Raw genomic sequence first — 15,688 nt, 5'->3', positions numbered from 1 at the left:
TCTGCTGTCCGTCCCTTCTCGGCCCGATGTCTCTCGTCTCTCTTCCACCTCCTGCTGCTGCTGCTGATACAAATGGAAGAAGAGAGAAGAAGAAGAGAAGTGAGCGAGTGAGCGAGAGAGGGGCGAAAGGTCAAGTAAAGACGGCACATCAAACATTCGACATTACACTAACTGACTGCAATTTTTTATGTGTTTCACTCAGTTTAGCAATAAATGATTTAAAAATGAATTTCTTGAGAATATGAGCCTTAAAACTAGATTCTGATATGTGGCTTCTCTTAGCAGTAATGCAGGGTCAGCCTTAGTTGATATTTTACATAAGTGGTGCAAACTCTGTAACAACTGGCAATTGATTCAATTATGTGAACCATTTGAATGCAGCAAGTATGGAGCTTATGTTATGGAGCTTATGTGACTCCCTTAGAAATGCACAGACAGGAGGAACTTATACGAGCTGTGATCATTTGCATGGACGACACACAAACCAGTTCAGTGTAAAAAAAGGTGGATTAACCCTTTAAACAGGCAGGAATGGAATAAAAGCACAATATTTTTAATATATTTGGGATTTTCATGCCTTTAATCTCCACCTGGATACACTCTTGCTTTCTAAGTGTGAGATCAGGTCCTCTTCTGCATAAAAAAAGGTGAATTAGCCCTTTAAACAGGCAGGAATGGAAAATTAGAGGTTAAAAAAAAACATAAAACCAACAATATTTTTAATATATTTTGGATTTTCATGCATTGTATCTCCACCAGGATACATTCTTGCTTTCTCTGGTCATTAATATCACACATACTAGTTCCTAAACAGCTCAGTCTGAGATCAGGTCCTCTTCCTCTTCCCCTTTAAACAGGCAGGAATGGAAAAAAAACCCATATATACCACAGTATTTTTATTTTTTTGGGGGGTGGGGGGGATTTTCATGCATTTCTCTGATCATTAATATCACACATACTAATTCCTAAACAGCCCAGTGTGAGATCAGGTCCTCTTCTGTATATAAAAAAGTGAATTAGCCCTTTAAACAGGCAGAAATGGAAAATGAGATGTAAAAAAAAAAAACTAATACTACAATATTCTTAATATATTTTGGATTTTCATGCAATGTATCTCCACCAGGATACATTATTGCACCTATTAAGGTATGAAAATGGTTATTAATATCATAAATACTAGTTTTTAAAAGCTGATTTTTATATAATTTCTATTAAAGTATAAACCTACTATACCAACAAGCTTCAATTCTACCAAGGCATCCAAGGCCCATACAACTGAACCTCAACAACCTTAACCAATCATGCTCCTAACAGGGTGTTTAAAGTGTCAGTATGTCCTCGTGCATGTCGCCTGTTTAAGGGTTAAAGGATGGAGGTGTGTTGGATTTCAGCAGCAGAGTGTTATAAGCGGCTCAGGCAGCAGCAGCAGCAGCAGTGAGGTGCAGCCAGGTGGAGGTGCTGAATGATGAACGACTACTAGCGGCTCTCCCATTATCATATCTGTCCCTGCTCTTAACGGGGGATTTTCATCCGTGTCCCTCTGCACTCCACCTCATCCCTCCATCCCTCCTTCCCCTCCCTCCCCTCCTCCCTCTCTTTCTCATTGTGCTCCCCCAGGAAAGCGATCGATTTCACCTCCATTACCTCAGTCCACTCAGCTCCCAGTTTAAGATGCTGCTCGTGCATGTATCAGGAGGAGAGGAGCTGCTCGAACATTTTGGCTTTTTCTGGGTTTTACGCGATTGTTAAAATGAGGCTTTGTTGAGGACACACACACACAGACACACACGCGCGCGCACACACACAGACACACACGCACACACCTGATGCCGTCCCGGTTACCGCAAGGCCGTCACGTGACAGTCCCCTGGGAGAATTAGCATAAAAGACAAATAAAGGACCCCACCAAAAAAAAAAAAAAAAAAAACAACACACACACACACCAGTCTGTCCGCCTTTCTTTTAAAGAAAAGGAACAAATCCATTCCGCCTAATTCGAACCTTGCTCAGGGACAGCTCGCGTGGCAGATTGCAGCCTAATTAGTTTAGAGGGAATTTAATTCAATTAACTTTCCACAGCTCCGCGCGCCCCGCCGCTGGGCTGCTTTCAGAGCGCGGGGCCAGAGCTCGAGATCTAATTAGCGTGTTTGGAGAAGCTCTCCATGCGCGCGGCCATCCCTCGCTGCTCCAGCTGTGGTGTGCGTGTGTAAGGGTGTGTGTGTGTGTGTGTGTGTGTGTACTGTGGTCTCCTGGGACCTGGTTTTTATCCTAAAAAGCTTCTTTTTTAAGTAACATGCCTCCATCCATTAGGATAATACAGGTCCGCTGCTGCAGTACGCAGCATGTGGATAACCGCAGCTGCCCCGCGTCACACTCTGGCTGATGAATGCATGTTGAATTGATGTGAGAGTGGATTTAAATTAGGATGAGCGTAATCTGATGGGTTAAAATTAATGGTCACGTTTTGAGCCAAAGTTCAGCCTTCATGCTGAGTGTGCTGAACAATTATTATCTTAATTGTGACTGTGGTGAGCTTTAGGTTTTTCTCACATTTCTTTATCCGATCTGATTCGTGGATTTCTGGACTGAAATGATGTTGAGGCAAAAACTCATGTCCCTATTTAAGAAGATGCTCCTCACTGTCTGGTTTCTCTACGGATGCTTTTATAGGTGACTCTTAAGGATTTTGGGGGAAACTCGTGTGCCCTATTTTGTGCGCAATTTCTAATTAAACTGGGCGCGAGGAAAGTGCTGCAATATGGTGAGATCTTATATAAATATGAAGTAGAAACGTGCAGCTACATTTCAGGCCCTTTTGTCTAAATGCTGTGATCATTTGAGGATGTTTTCGTTGCTATGCAGTAAAAAAATAAGCATCACAACACCTCTCCTGTGGTGCATTTTAGCCCAAATTGCAGCTTCGACTCACACAGACGCAACAATATGGCCTACTGCTAAAAAGAAACCAAGGTTAGCCTGACTTCTTTTTAACTAAGTGGTTTATTTTCTTTTCTTTTGTCCTCCTGTGGACTGCCACTATCAGGGAGCAGATGTTGATCATGTGTATCAACACTTTGTACCTGAGTAAAGACTCGGTGCTGCTGCTGCTGCTGCGTCTCTAAACTCGGTTACATGCGTCACGGTACATTCCGGTAATTGGGGATTGAAATGCTGGGACAGGCGCACCGACGGGACACCCCGGGCCCCTTGAGCCCCCCCTCCTCCTCTCTACCCCTCTCCACCATGCCTCCAACCCTGCTGCACCGTCTCCCATCCATCACCGGGCAAATCAAATGCAGGATCTGCGATTTGTGATTTTATTTTATGCGCAATCAAATCGACCTTCTAGAGGGGGGAAGAGGATCTGAAGAAGGGGGCGATGACACGACACATTTTAGTGACACGAGTAGAGAGGAGCTGCTGCTGCTGCTGGCTTTAAGGCTTTAACACAGTCAGCAGATGATTGGATGAAGTTGTAGCAAAATGTCATATACAAAAAATATCAGTGCAGAAGGAGAGGAGAGAGAGGAGATGAAAAATCACTCACTGTAAATTATGGAAACATGCTTTAGCGCCAAAAATGCAGGGAATACCCACTGAGATCATGTGTGTGTGTGTGTGTGTGTGTGTGTGTGTGTGTGTGTGTGTGTGTGTGTGTGTGTGTGTGTGTGTGAAATCAGACTTGTTTCTACCATCAATATCTGATTCATCTTCATTAGCTGCTTATTGCTTATTGCCCAGTCAAACATGCAGAATGAGAATATAGATATATATAACCTGCAAAACGGGGCAATTTAGCTTCATAATAGCTCTATAATATTTTAATAATTTAGCTCACGTGCCTTAACTGTATACATTCATAATAAATTATAATATAATTAGCCTATAATTATCAACATAATCTACATTATATATATTTTTTCTATTGTAAAGTCGTTTTTTTTAACTTATTAAACCGGATTAAAAAGGCAGATATGTTGGTATTTGTTTAAATAGGCCTAATAAAAGCCTATTGCAGCTATTATCTGCAGCATTATTAGATCTACAGCAGGTTAATTATCACCATAACTGCCTTATAATAAGAGGTCAAATCAGCTTTAACACCCTGATTGGTTAAGGTGGTTGTTAAATGGTATGTGTCTTGAATTAATCCGTTTAGAAACTATATGTGTGATATTAAAGACTATAGGGAAAGCAAGAATGTCTCACTTCTCTATAGCAAATAAAACATTCAATTGTATTTTTTTTTTACCATTATGCAATATGTGGTTGGAGGTAATTTATTTATCAGTTTGAGTCCAAGACACATTTCCCCGAGGTAAATGTAAAGTATATCGTATCGCATCGTATCGTATTAGGACCATTTTTATACTTTAATAGGGGCAAAGTGGTGGAGATACAACTCATAAATAAAAATCTAAAATATATTAAAACTATTTGTGGAAATGTTTTACTTTAGGTGCAAATGAGATAACTGGTAACATCAAATTATGTTGGTTTTTTTCATTTCATTTTCCACTCCTGCCTGTTTAAGGGTTAAATCTGTGGAGCAGTTAACTTTATAATTAACCCAATCTGCGCAGTTAACTTCATAATTAACCCAATCTGCGCAGTTAACTTAAAAAATAACCCAATCTGCGCATGTATAATTTTATAATTAACCCAATCTGCGCAGTTAACTTTATAATTAACCCAATCTGCGCAGTTACCTTTATAATTAACCCAATCTGCGCAGTATAACTTTATAATAATCCGATCTGCGCAGTTTACTTTATAATTAACACAATCTGCGCAGTTAACTTCATAATTAACACAATCTGCGCAGTTAATTTAAAAATCAACCCAATCTGCGCAGTTAATTTAAAAATTAACCCAATCTGCGCAGTTAACTTCACAATTAACCCGATCTGCGCAGTATAACTTTATAATTAACCCAATCTGCGCAGTTAACTTTATAATTAATGCAATCTGCGCAGTATAACTTTATAATAATCCTATCTGCGCAGTTAACTTTATAATTAACCCAATCTGCGCAGTATAACTTTATAATTAACCCAATCTGCGCAGTATAACTTCATAATTAACCCAATCTGCGCAGTTTGTATTATTACTGTGCGTCATCTAAACCTGTGAATCAATAGCTGCCTGCAGTGTGAAGCAGGGAACCGGCTTTTTTTGGGCACATGGGACATGTTCCTCTCTGAGTTGTCCATGATGGATGGACCTGGCAGGCTCTTTCTCTCTTTCTCTCTGAATGACAGCTTCACTTGCTGTTCAGACCACCACCGCGTGTCACGAGGCAGATACCGGCCTGGGCCTCCCGCGTGGCTTTTCTTCCAGCCAGTGTCGCCGCTGTCCCATCCTTAACTCATCCTTCATCCTTCATCCTCCTGCCTGCCTGCTTCTATCCATCCACGCACCTCTCTCCATGTCTCCATCAAAAACATCCATCAACATCACGAAAACAGCCTGCACGCGCACACACACAGAGACACAGGCACACAGACACCTTGTTTCGTTATAGGGGCCAAATGTTGGACTTCAATTAGGATTTTTCTCTTCGTGTTTGAAACAAGTGAAGGCAAACAGGACTGAATAATTACAGTAGTTATAAGTTAAAGCTTCATCTTCCTGCACAAATATAGATATTATAGTTCTTTATTATGGAGCATAAACAGGTCAGATTAATGGAAATAGAGCCTTCAGGTATTCATTCAGTAAAAATGTGACCAAATAAATAAAATGATAGTAATCTTAAATCATTCTTTATTACTGCTGTCATATGTTTGAAGTATATATTCCCCTTTTAATGCACGTGGTTAATTAATTCTCTCTCTCTCTCTCTCACTCACACTATCTAACCTGTATTGGGGCAAACACTGAAATGATGACTGAGACGCAGCATACCTTATAATATGCGCCTATATGAGGTTTAACTACCCCCCCCCCCCCCCCCCCCCCCTCCCTCTACCACCATTCCAGTAGCAGCAGTCCTCCATGGGCCTATAATCCCTATAGTCGGGGTCCCTCTCTCTCAGGGGCCTTCAGGAGCCTCTAGGGGACCATTGTGCCCTCTTCTGTTGACTCAGACGTCATGAATGCAAAAGATCCCCGTTACTGTTTCCGTCAAATCGCCCCATGAATGTAAAAGTCCAAAGTTAAACCCTCTGCGGAGGAGAGGTCTCCCCCCTGCGCCACAGCAGCGGGGCGGATTAGTGGCCTGGAAGAGACTGGTCCCCCCCCCCCCCCCCCCTCCTCCTCCTCTTTGAAGGGATTAAAGTTTAAAATGCTTTAAAAAGCGGGAGAGCTAGGGTCGCTCCTGGCTGCTCTTTTTTTTTTTTTTTTTTTTTTGGATGAGTTTAACTTTGAAACAGTTTAAGTTTCTTGGTAAACTCACCTCTGAACCCGCCAGACGGGACGAGGACGCGCAACAGACGGGCATGAGAGCTGAGAGCTGATTAGTTAACGTGGAGCTGTGATTGTCTTTATATCGTGTGGAGGTAGAATAATGAAATGAGTGTGTTAAAGGAGGGGAAATACAAGTTTAATCAAGATTTAACTGATTCACAATGATTTTTGGGTGAATTTAAAATCAGTGTGAGCTTCCTTTATTTTAATATCATGCAGCATTTATAAAACCACATCTTCCCTTGCCTTTAAAATCAATGAGACTTTAATGTAACAGCTGATTTATACACTTAATTACCCCGCGAGGAACATTAAGGTGCAACTCAAATATAGTTATATGAAGCATTACATATAGAACAGTATTTGGCATTCATGCAAAATTAGTAATTTATATACTAGCCTTTAATTCTTGTTCATTATTCGTTATAAAACATTATAAAACACGAGTGAGGGACAGTTAGAGGAGAATAAAGCTTTAATAAGTCACGTGATCATTAACTCTGCAGCATCAGTGATGTATTTTATTCTTTACATTCACACCAGAGCTGAGTTTGGTCCCTTTTTTTTTTTTTTGGTCTTTTTTGTCGTGCAGCCAGAAGTGAAGGAGATAAACAGCTGTATCAACCGGAGCCCCGCGTGCCGCCCCGCCCCAAAAAAACACCCACCCACCACAGCAACTCACACCGACACACACACACACACACGCGCTCTGAACCAATCCTGTTATTAATACTTTATTTCTAGTTTAAATGAGTATATGCTACACCGCGTGCGTGTGGGGGGGTTAATGTCATTTAGCCTCGTGCAGCCCTCTGGTCAAGCACAGATATAAAAACAAAAAAAAAAAAAAAAGAAAGCGCGCTCACACGTCTCCTCTTACGCATTTTGCGCGTGCATACACAAGGCAAACTTGATTAATTTCTCGTGCGTGCGTGCGTGCGTGCGTAGCCTACAACGTAATTTTTGGCTTGTGGATTATTCGATGAAATGTATCTACTAATAAAAAGCCAGTTAATTTCATGAGCAGCCGTCATGGTTTTTAATAGCCACAATATTTGGAGACTGTGTGTGTGTGTGTGTGTGTGTGTGTGTGTGTGTGTGTGTGTGTGTGTGTGTGTGTGTGTGTTGTGGGGCCGTGTGGGATATGACTTATCACATTGTATGACACCGAACAATAAACTTAAACCAATTTCTGACGTGTCAATGCATTTATGGTTAGGCTGTCGTGGTGCTTGCTCTTGGTTGGCTCCTATACATCAAACTGACGCGCAGCTCGGTGACATCTCTCCGTAAAAGTGATCGGAATCAAATCAAAGCTTTTAATCCAAGCAATCACCGTCACATCTGGACGCCCCCCCCCCCCCCCCCAACCAACCAACCACACACACACACACACACACACACACACACACACACACACAGCAGCTGCACTTGTTTCCATCAGAGGGACAGTGATAATAATAAATAAAAAAGAAGTTGTACTAGTTTTTGTTGTTGTTGCATCATCACTTCTAATATCGTTAAATAATCACACCTGATTCTCCAGTGAACCAGTGAAAGGATGTTTATTCTCTGTCTATTTTATTGTGTGGATGCATCCTTTATCGGACACTTTTCAAATCCACAAGACATGCAACGATTCTTCATAAGCATGTGATCTTTGGGTTCGTTAATTAAAATCTAAATTATTGTCGATGTAAAGGCCAAATCTTGTGTTTGTGCATATCTTCATATTCTGTATTTTAAAACACAATCGAGTCTAGGTCATGTCTTCTGTCTGAATACAAATATTAAGGAATGTACAAGAGATCAAATAAACTACAGCAAACTTTACAAACCGGGTTGAACGAGCATTTCAGAGGCTGTTGGGTCGAGTCTCCTTTGATGGCGGATGGCCTTCAAACTAAATAAAGAATAGTGTAAATAGTGAAGGAAGCAACAAGCATAAAAACACATGTTTTATCCGACTGGAGGGTTTTATAGTTAATTCTGCTCATAATAACAGCAGCTGTGTAGATTAAATATAAAAGATGGCGACATTAGCTGTAACTCTTCACTTTTGGTCGTATTTCTGCTGAGAGGGAAAACCGCACTCACCACAATTAGACTCGTCCGATAAAGGAAGCATCGACTTTATAACTAGTTTAAACGGAGAAACAGCTGGTTAGTTAACTCTACGGACACTGGCGAGCTCGTGCTGCTCTGGAGCGCGTGGGCGGTGCATGAGCTGATGGGATGGAGGAGGAGGGGAGGGGAGGGGGGGGGGGGCGTCCGTGTCCACGCTCACTGACTGGTGGCATTGTCATGGAAACCATGGAGACCACCGCCTTGCTATTGTCTCACGCTCTGCCAAGTTTATTATAAACACTGCGCGAGCCGCAGCGCGCTGTCAAACGGAGCACGAGCGCAGAGCAGAGGACCATCAGTGGAGGAAAAAGTGAAGAGACGGACAGAGAGAGAGAGAAAGAGAGGAGAGAAGACCAGGAGAAACGACTCATACACACACAGAGAGAGGGAGAGAGAGTGAGAGAGAGACAGTGAAGCTATAGAGAGAAAAACATCTGGATTATTTGCACAGAAAAACAGCCGCGTGACACTGAGACATAAAGCACGAGCTGAGAGGAGTTTTGGAGACGGAGCAGAAAGCGCGTGGAGATATTTGAGAGATAGACCAACTCTGAACCAAAAACCATTCACTGTAGCTCCTAAAAACCCGAGCCTCCTGAACCCACCTGCCCCTCTCCTTCTCCTCCTCGTCGTGCGTGCACCGCGGTGTCTGCACCGGCTGACCTCCATGTATAAGATGGATTACTCCTACCTGAACTCCTATGACTCCTGCATGGCGGCCATGGAAGCGTCGGCCTACGCGGACTTCAGCTCCTGCAGCCAGGCCAGCTCCTTCCAGTACAACCCGATCCGGAGCGGACCCTTCTCCAACCCGGCCTGCACCCCTCTCAGCACGGCCAGCTGCACCCTGGGAGCGCTGCGCGAGCACCAGCCCACCCCTTACTCCTCAGGTACGGAGGGTCCTCTGTTCTCCTCTGAAGGTCCACTGGTTCAAGAGTGTAATATATGTTAAAACACTATGAGAGGAATCTTCTGCTTTAAACTCATCATTATGGTTTTATTTTAAACTAGGAGATAAAAAAAAGTTATTAACCGTTTAAACCGGAAGGAGAGGAAAATGAGATGTGGAAATTAATCTTTGCATTTACTTTGATGTTATCTTATTTGCACCAAAGTAAATATCTCCATAAATAATTCAAATAATGAGTTGTATCTCTACCAGGATGCGTTGCCCATATTAAGATATATATAAAAAATGTATATGCACGTTACCTGTTTAAGGGTTAAATGTATAAATCTCGTCTTCACTTCTGCATGCAGCGATTTAAAAAAACAAAAAACACGCTCTGTAAATAAAAAGAGGTTAAAAAAGAAGAAGAGAAAAATCATCATCTCTATAAATGTGTGTTCAGTTTGAGGCCTTAAACCGCTCTGCACTGATTTTATTACATTAGACTTAAAATTCCTGTTTTTGGGATCAAATAGCTGCAAAACGTCACTTAATTAAAAGAGACATTTTAAAGGATTAATCATTGTAAAGATTTATTATTTTTTATTTATTTTATTTTTAGGACGTTGAAAAACTAAAAGGAGAAATTTGAAGGTGAAACATTTTATTTGTGGATTTATCTTTTGACTGCAAGCTGATACATGAGACAATGATTATATAAGATATTATTATTAGTTTGAGGTTATTCATAATAATATTAGTAGCAATAAATTAATGTTATATTAAATATTTGCAAGATTAAGAATTAGCTGAAATCAATCTTTCTGAACCAGAAGGCCAACCAAACACTTCTTTACATTTCTGCAACTACAAATATTCTTTCATTATTTTCAATTAACAAATAAAACTGATTTTATATTTAATTTTCTTTCCTTTAAACAGTGAAATCTTCATTTTCCTTCTTATTTCCAAAGACTTGCACATGAACTTAAAAGCAGCATCTTTATAGTGAAATCTCTATAAATCATTTTGTTGTCCAGGTGATTTTAATTTTCCTGCAAACATTGATATTTAACTCATTCCTGTTTATATTAATAAAGATAAACTCCTTTAAAATTACAGACTGGACTTATAGTTTATAATGAAAACCTTATAAATCACCTAAATACTGCACACATATTAAACTCTTTATATGTGAATGTTATATTTAGGAATGATTTGAGAAATTAGGCTCGACACTTTTTCATTGTTTCAAAAGGAATAAACACTTTTAGTCAAATGATAAAACAGGAATATGGTTTTAAATTAAATTAAATTAAATACAAAAGGTTTAAATGAAGCAGCTTGGTTGGATATTTCCTTTCCAACATTTATTGTTTTAATTTGGACTATTAAAGGCCTAAAACCTAATGTCAGGCTTTATTTGATCACATTTTCTTTGGTCATAAATTATAAATCGACTGAGAATAAAATCAGTCGCTTGTTAAAAATAATAAAGAATGTCTTAAAAATCTTTTATTTTGAAAGATTTTCTGAAAATATCGAAAAGTTCTTGAAATTAAAAAAAATTAAACTCCCAAAACTAAGATGATTTATTACCAGTATCTGCACTTACACTATATATCATTATTATTATTATTTTTATTATTATTATTATTAATTAAATAAACTTTAAATATATTTCTTCCTTCTTCAGTTCCATATAAATTCTTCTCGGACCCCTCTGGCCTGAACGAGAAGAGGAAGCAGCGGCGCATCCGGACCACCTTCACCAGCTCCCAGCTGAAGGAGCTGGAGCGGGTCTTTGCGGAGACACACTACCCGGACATCTACACCCGAGAGGAGCTGGCACTGAAAATAGATCTGACGGAGGCCCGAGTACAGGTGAGAGGAGCCGGGGGTTCATTTATGTCCCGAACAGATGAAAACCTCGGGCGTGGGGTGGGTTAGGGGGGGGGGGTCTGTTGGTGTATTAATCTCATATAATCTGATATATTTATGTTTCTATGTTTCCATCCATCTCATGCGTCTCTTACCTCCGTCCGTGTTTGACAGGTGTGGTTTCAGAACCGGCGTGCCAAGTTTCGTAAGCAGGAGCGTGCAGCCAACGCCAAAGCCAACAGTTCTGGCGGCACAGCGGGAAGCACCAGCAGCTCCAGCTCCGGAGGCAAGAAGGGCGGAGAGCAGAGATCCTCATCGGACGACGACGAGTCCAAAGAATCCACCTGCAGCCCCACGCCCGACAGCACGGCCTCCCTGCCGGGCTCGGCCAACGGGAACCTGGGCAGCCCCGCCAGCCTGAGCCCCAGCCCCGCTCCGACCAACAGCGGCTACGTCAACACCTCCAGCTCTCCGGTTCTGCAGGGGTTGAAGCCGCCCAGCTGGTCCAGTCTCGGCCCGTCCAACCCGGCCGTGGCTCAGCCTGCCGCCCAGACTCAGGAGATTCTGAAGGCCTGGCAGCCGGCGGACAGTATGACCGGGCCCTTTGCCGGAGTCCTGTCCTCCTTCCACAGAAAACCCAACCCCGGCATCAAGACGAACCTGTTCTGAAGCACAGAGGGGGAGAGAGAAGATCGGAGAGAGACATTGTGAGGTCAAAAGCTGGAGCAGTGAGGAGTTTCTAGCTTTTTGTTGAGAGAGTCAGGACTTACCCATCATAACCATGAATCCTGTGGTGTAGTCTGCCGTAGGTCAGCGAGGCCCGAGGGACTGCTCTAAAGACTGTCCCAAAGTCAAACTGACAACAAAGTCAAAAAAGGTCTGGTCCTCATCTGTCACCCCCCAAATTAAATGAAATATGCAACTGTGCACATTTATAGCTGCAAAAAAAACTGGAGCTGGATATTGTTCATGTTCATGTTCATGTTCGTCCTCGCTATGACTGAACTGTGTCGCCCTCAAAAAAACGAAAACCAAAGTTTAGCCAGAAATTTAAAAAAAAACAACAAGACACTGCTGAGTGATCCAGTCTAATGAATTCAGTTTAAACCAATCTACAAACACACTCTTTGCCCCCCCCCCCCCCGCCCCCCGTCTGCCCTGCACACACACACACACACACACACACACACACACACACACACACACACACACACACACACACCCCAGTCGTGCACTTAGCAGCAGCGGCTCTGATGAGCATGGCGGTCAGGTACGAGTTTAAAGTAGAAATCTAAACATCACGCTCTGGCCTCTGCTGGGGAAACAAAACTAAACAAAACTTTTACCAGCAAGCACAACTTCCTCTAAAGCCCCCACCGCCCCCCCCCCCCCATGCCCCTGACACAACAACCCACCCGCCCCACCACCACCACCACTAGCAGGAACAGGACCACACTAAATCTCTTTGCAGAGCAGAGCGGGGGCAACACAAAATCCAATTAGAGCAGCCGGGTCCAGACTAAACACCTCCTCAGTTCACCCCCCCACCCCCCCTCCCTCCCCTCCACTCCCTCCAACTGCCCCTCCTCATGCTTTACTGTATCAACTCCTAACCCCCCCCACCACCCTCCCACCCCTTTCCCTCCTTCTCTCATCCTCTTTACGACCCCCATCATGCCTTTTCTCTATCAAACAGTGGGCACTTTGTTCAAATTCAGTAAAAAGGGGAAAGAGACGGACAACATGAGGTGGTTTTCTTTCCCCCCCCCCCCCCCCCTTCCCTTCTTCTTACTTTTCGCATCTATCGCAGTTTTTCCTGCCCCCTGTCTTTTTTTTTTTTTTTTTTTGGGGTGATCTGCCACAAAGAGATCAAGCTGTATTTATACACAGAGCAGAGTGTAATTATGATTGACTTGTTAGTGTTGGTATCATGGTACAAAACATTTCTTTTGACTTCAGCGACCGACTGACGGACTGACGGACGGACGGACTGACGGAGGAGGAGGAGTTTTTTTTTTTTTTTTTTTGGGATGATTCTCCTGGAAAACCTGCAAGCATCATATCTGATCTCTTGCGGACTTCATCATCTCGCCACCCCGCCCGCTCTGACTCTATAATCCAGTTTCATGTTTCATCATCAACGCTCTCCCTTCTCTTCTAAAAGTCGACGAATGTGGGATGACTGTTTTTTTTTTTTCTTGAAGAAGCGTGAAACAAAAAAGGTGGACACATGTCGGCAATATTACTGTAGCGAAGAGACGCAGCTGATGATGGGAGTTCTCAACTGTGTGTCCGCTATACATTTATAGTCACCAATGAGTGTTTCTACATCCTGATTTACTTCCTCTCGACTTCCTCATTGTTTCTAAAAATGATTTTGTTGCAGATGACTGAAACAAAACTGATTTTTTTTTTGCTGTTTTATGGAGGGACTTTACTCCGACTTTACTCAAGAAAGGGAAAAAAAATGTGTATTTATTATAATTTTTTTTTTTGGGGTCAGTAACCACAAATGAATTGCTTCATAAACTTTTTGTGACTTGTAAATTCTGTAATTAGTAATATAAATATTAGGTAGCATTTTGTTAATTTTCCCTTCACAGTGCTTTACAGATTTATGTCATTGCAGAGCATCTGTCTCACAGACCCCGACAAAAGTCCATGAACACTACGAAAACGACAGAAGCTCGAGGTGAATGAGAAGTTATAGCACTACTCTGAATATTCTAATAAATCTACATTATGGAAGCCCGACGTGACTTTTTCTTTTTAATGATCTGCTTTTTCTGATGAGAGTGTCGTGTGTTTTCACATCAAGCTCCCTGAAAACCTGGTTAAATAAACTAGGGCTGTCAAACGATTAATTTTTAAAATCGAGATTAATCGCAGAATTTCCATAGTTAATCGCGATTAATCACATTTTGAATTGCATGTTTAAAATCCTGTTATTTTACATTTGAAGGCAGTTTTAAGCCCATAATGTAAAGCATTTCTTACCAGAGTGTCTTAACTGGGAATCAATCACGGCTCTGCTGCGACTCCCACACTCCAAAATGGTCCTTTGGTGGAGCTGAGGCTGGCTTGGCTGCACCTGGGTGTTTAGCGTGGAGGTGCTAACTCAAACTCCACATACTCCGGTGGTAGTTAAACTCCGTTTGACACAGGTTGCATTTTACTTTTGACTTGTCAACTGAAGCGTCTGGAAGTGTTTTAAAGTTAAACAAGCCGTTCAAAAGTCCAGTAGCTCTCTTACTTTCCATCAGCGCGGTAGGTTTACTGCAGGAGGCCACTTCAAAGCATAGCGCTACAGCTAGAGGAGCCGTCTACGGGGGAGTAGAAGGGACAAAAAGGCTTGCAACATTAAAATGCGATTAAAAAAAATGAACGCGTTATGGATTGCATTAATATAATCACGATTAACGTGTTAGCGCTGACAGCCCTAATAAAACCTCAACAGCTGTTACAATTTTTCATTTTACCGTTAAAATCTTTCCCTTCCTGGAGCAGGTCTACATCTCATTCATCATTAAAAGGTTTCATCCTCTCAAGTTCTTTCCCCTGCAGATGACAGAAAAAAAAATAAGCAAATGAGTCACAATCAGCGTAAATAAGGAAAGATATTATAGTTTAATAGGAAAAAAAAATAAAATGTACAGGGTTAAACGACTTACATTAACTTAAAAACAACCAAATGAGGAGAGACTACATGAAAAAAATGGAGTGTGTCAGAGAAAAGAGCAGTGGCAAAGTCTCCTGCACAAACACGCATGTGCACAGAAATACACACACACACACACACACAAATACACACACACACACACACACACACACACACACAACTGAAAACACTGAAAGGCTAAATGGCCACAACGGACACTAGAATTAAAACGTTTAAACGGCAGAGCCACTAAAAAGATTAGAGACATTGTTTAAAAAATAAAATAAAATAAAATAAAAAGCTCCAGGTCTGATACGACACACACACACACACACACACACACACACACACACACACACACACACACACACACACACACACACAACACAGATGAGCAGCTGAGTCTATGAATGCATCACATACTTTAAAAAGATCTCATCATATTCAGTCCTAGTTACAAAAAACAGATCATTCATTTGTTGAGAAACTCCTTTCTTTCCTCCACTGGCACGGCGAAATATTTATATCATGATATTTTTTAGAGCTTTTAAATTGGAGAAATCTTTTGAGGTGGTGTCAGGTAATGATGAGATGAATCCATGAATCAGCATCTCTTTAAAAAAAAAAATACGATAAACTGGCTTTTCACAAGAGGAGGAGGCAGGATTTTAAATTAAGAAGAAAAAGTAGTTAACCCTTTATAGGACACTCATTGAAAGTAAGGG

At 41.7% G+C, this 15,688-nt stretch overlaps 1 protein-coding gene across 1 annotated transcript; it reads left to right on the top strand.

The window, feature by feature from the left end:
- Positions 1-9,202: 9,202 nt before the first annotated feature.
- Positions 9,203-11,974, top strand: phox2a (paired like homeobox 2A). The gene is made up of 3 exons (XM_053321554.1): positions 9,203-9,425; positions 11,121-11,308; positions 11,480-11,974. Exons 1-3 carry the CDS (start codon positions 9,203-9,205, stop codon positions 11,972-11,974), a joined length of 906 nt encoding a protein of 301 aa, XP_053177529.1.
- Positions 11,975-15,688: the final 3,714 nt, after the last annotated feature.

The sequence above is a fragment of the Scomber japonicus genome, chromosome 6, assembly GCF_027409825.1.
Source record: "Scomber japonicus isolate fScoJap1 chromosome 6, fScoJap1.pri, whole genome shotgun sequence".
Lineage (NCBI taxonomy): Eukaryota > Metazoa > Chordata > Actinopteri > Scombriformes > Scombridae > Scomber > Scomber japonicus.
The sequence above is the reverse complement of the archived record's forward strand: the minus strand, read 5'-3'. Positions and strand labels throughout refer to the sequence as shown.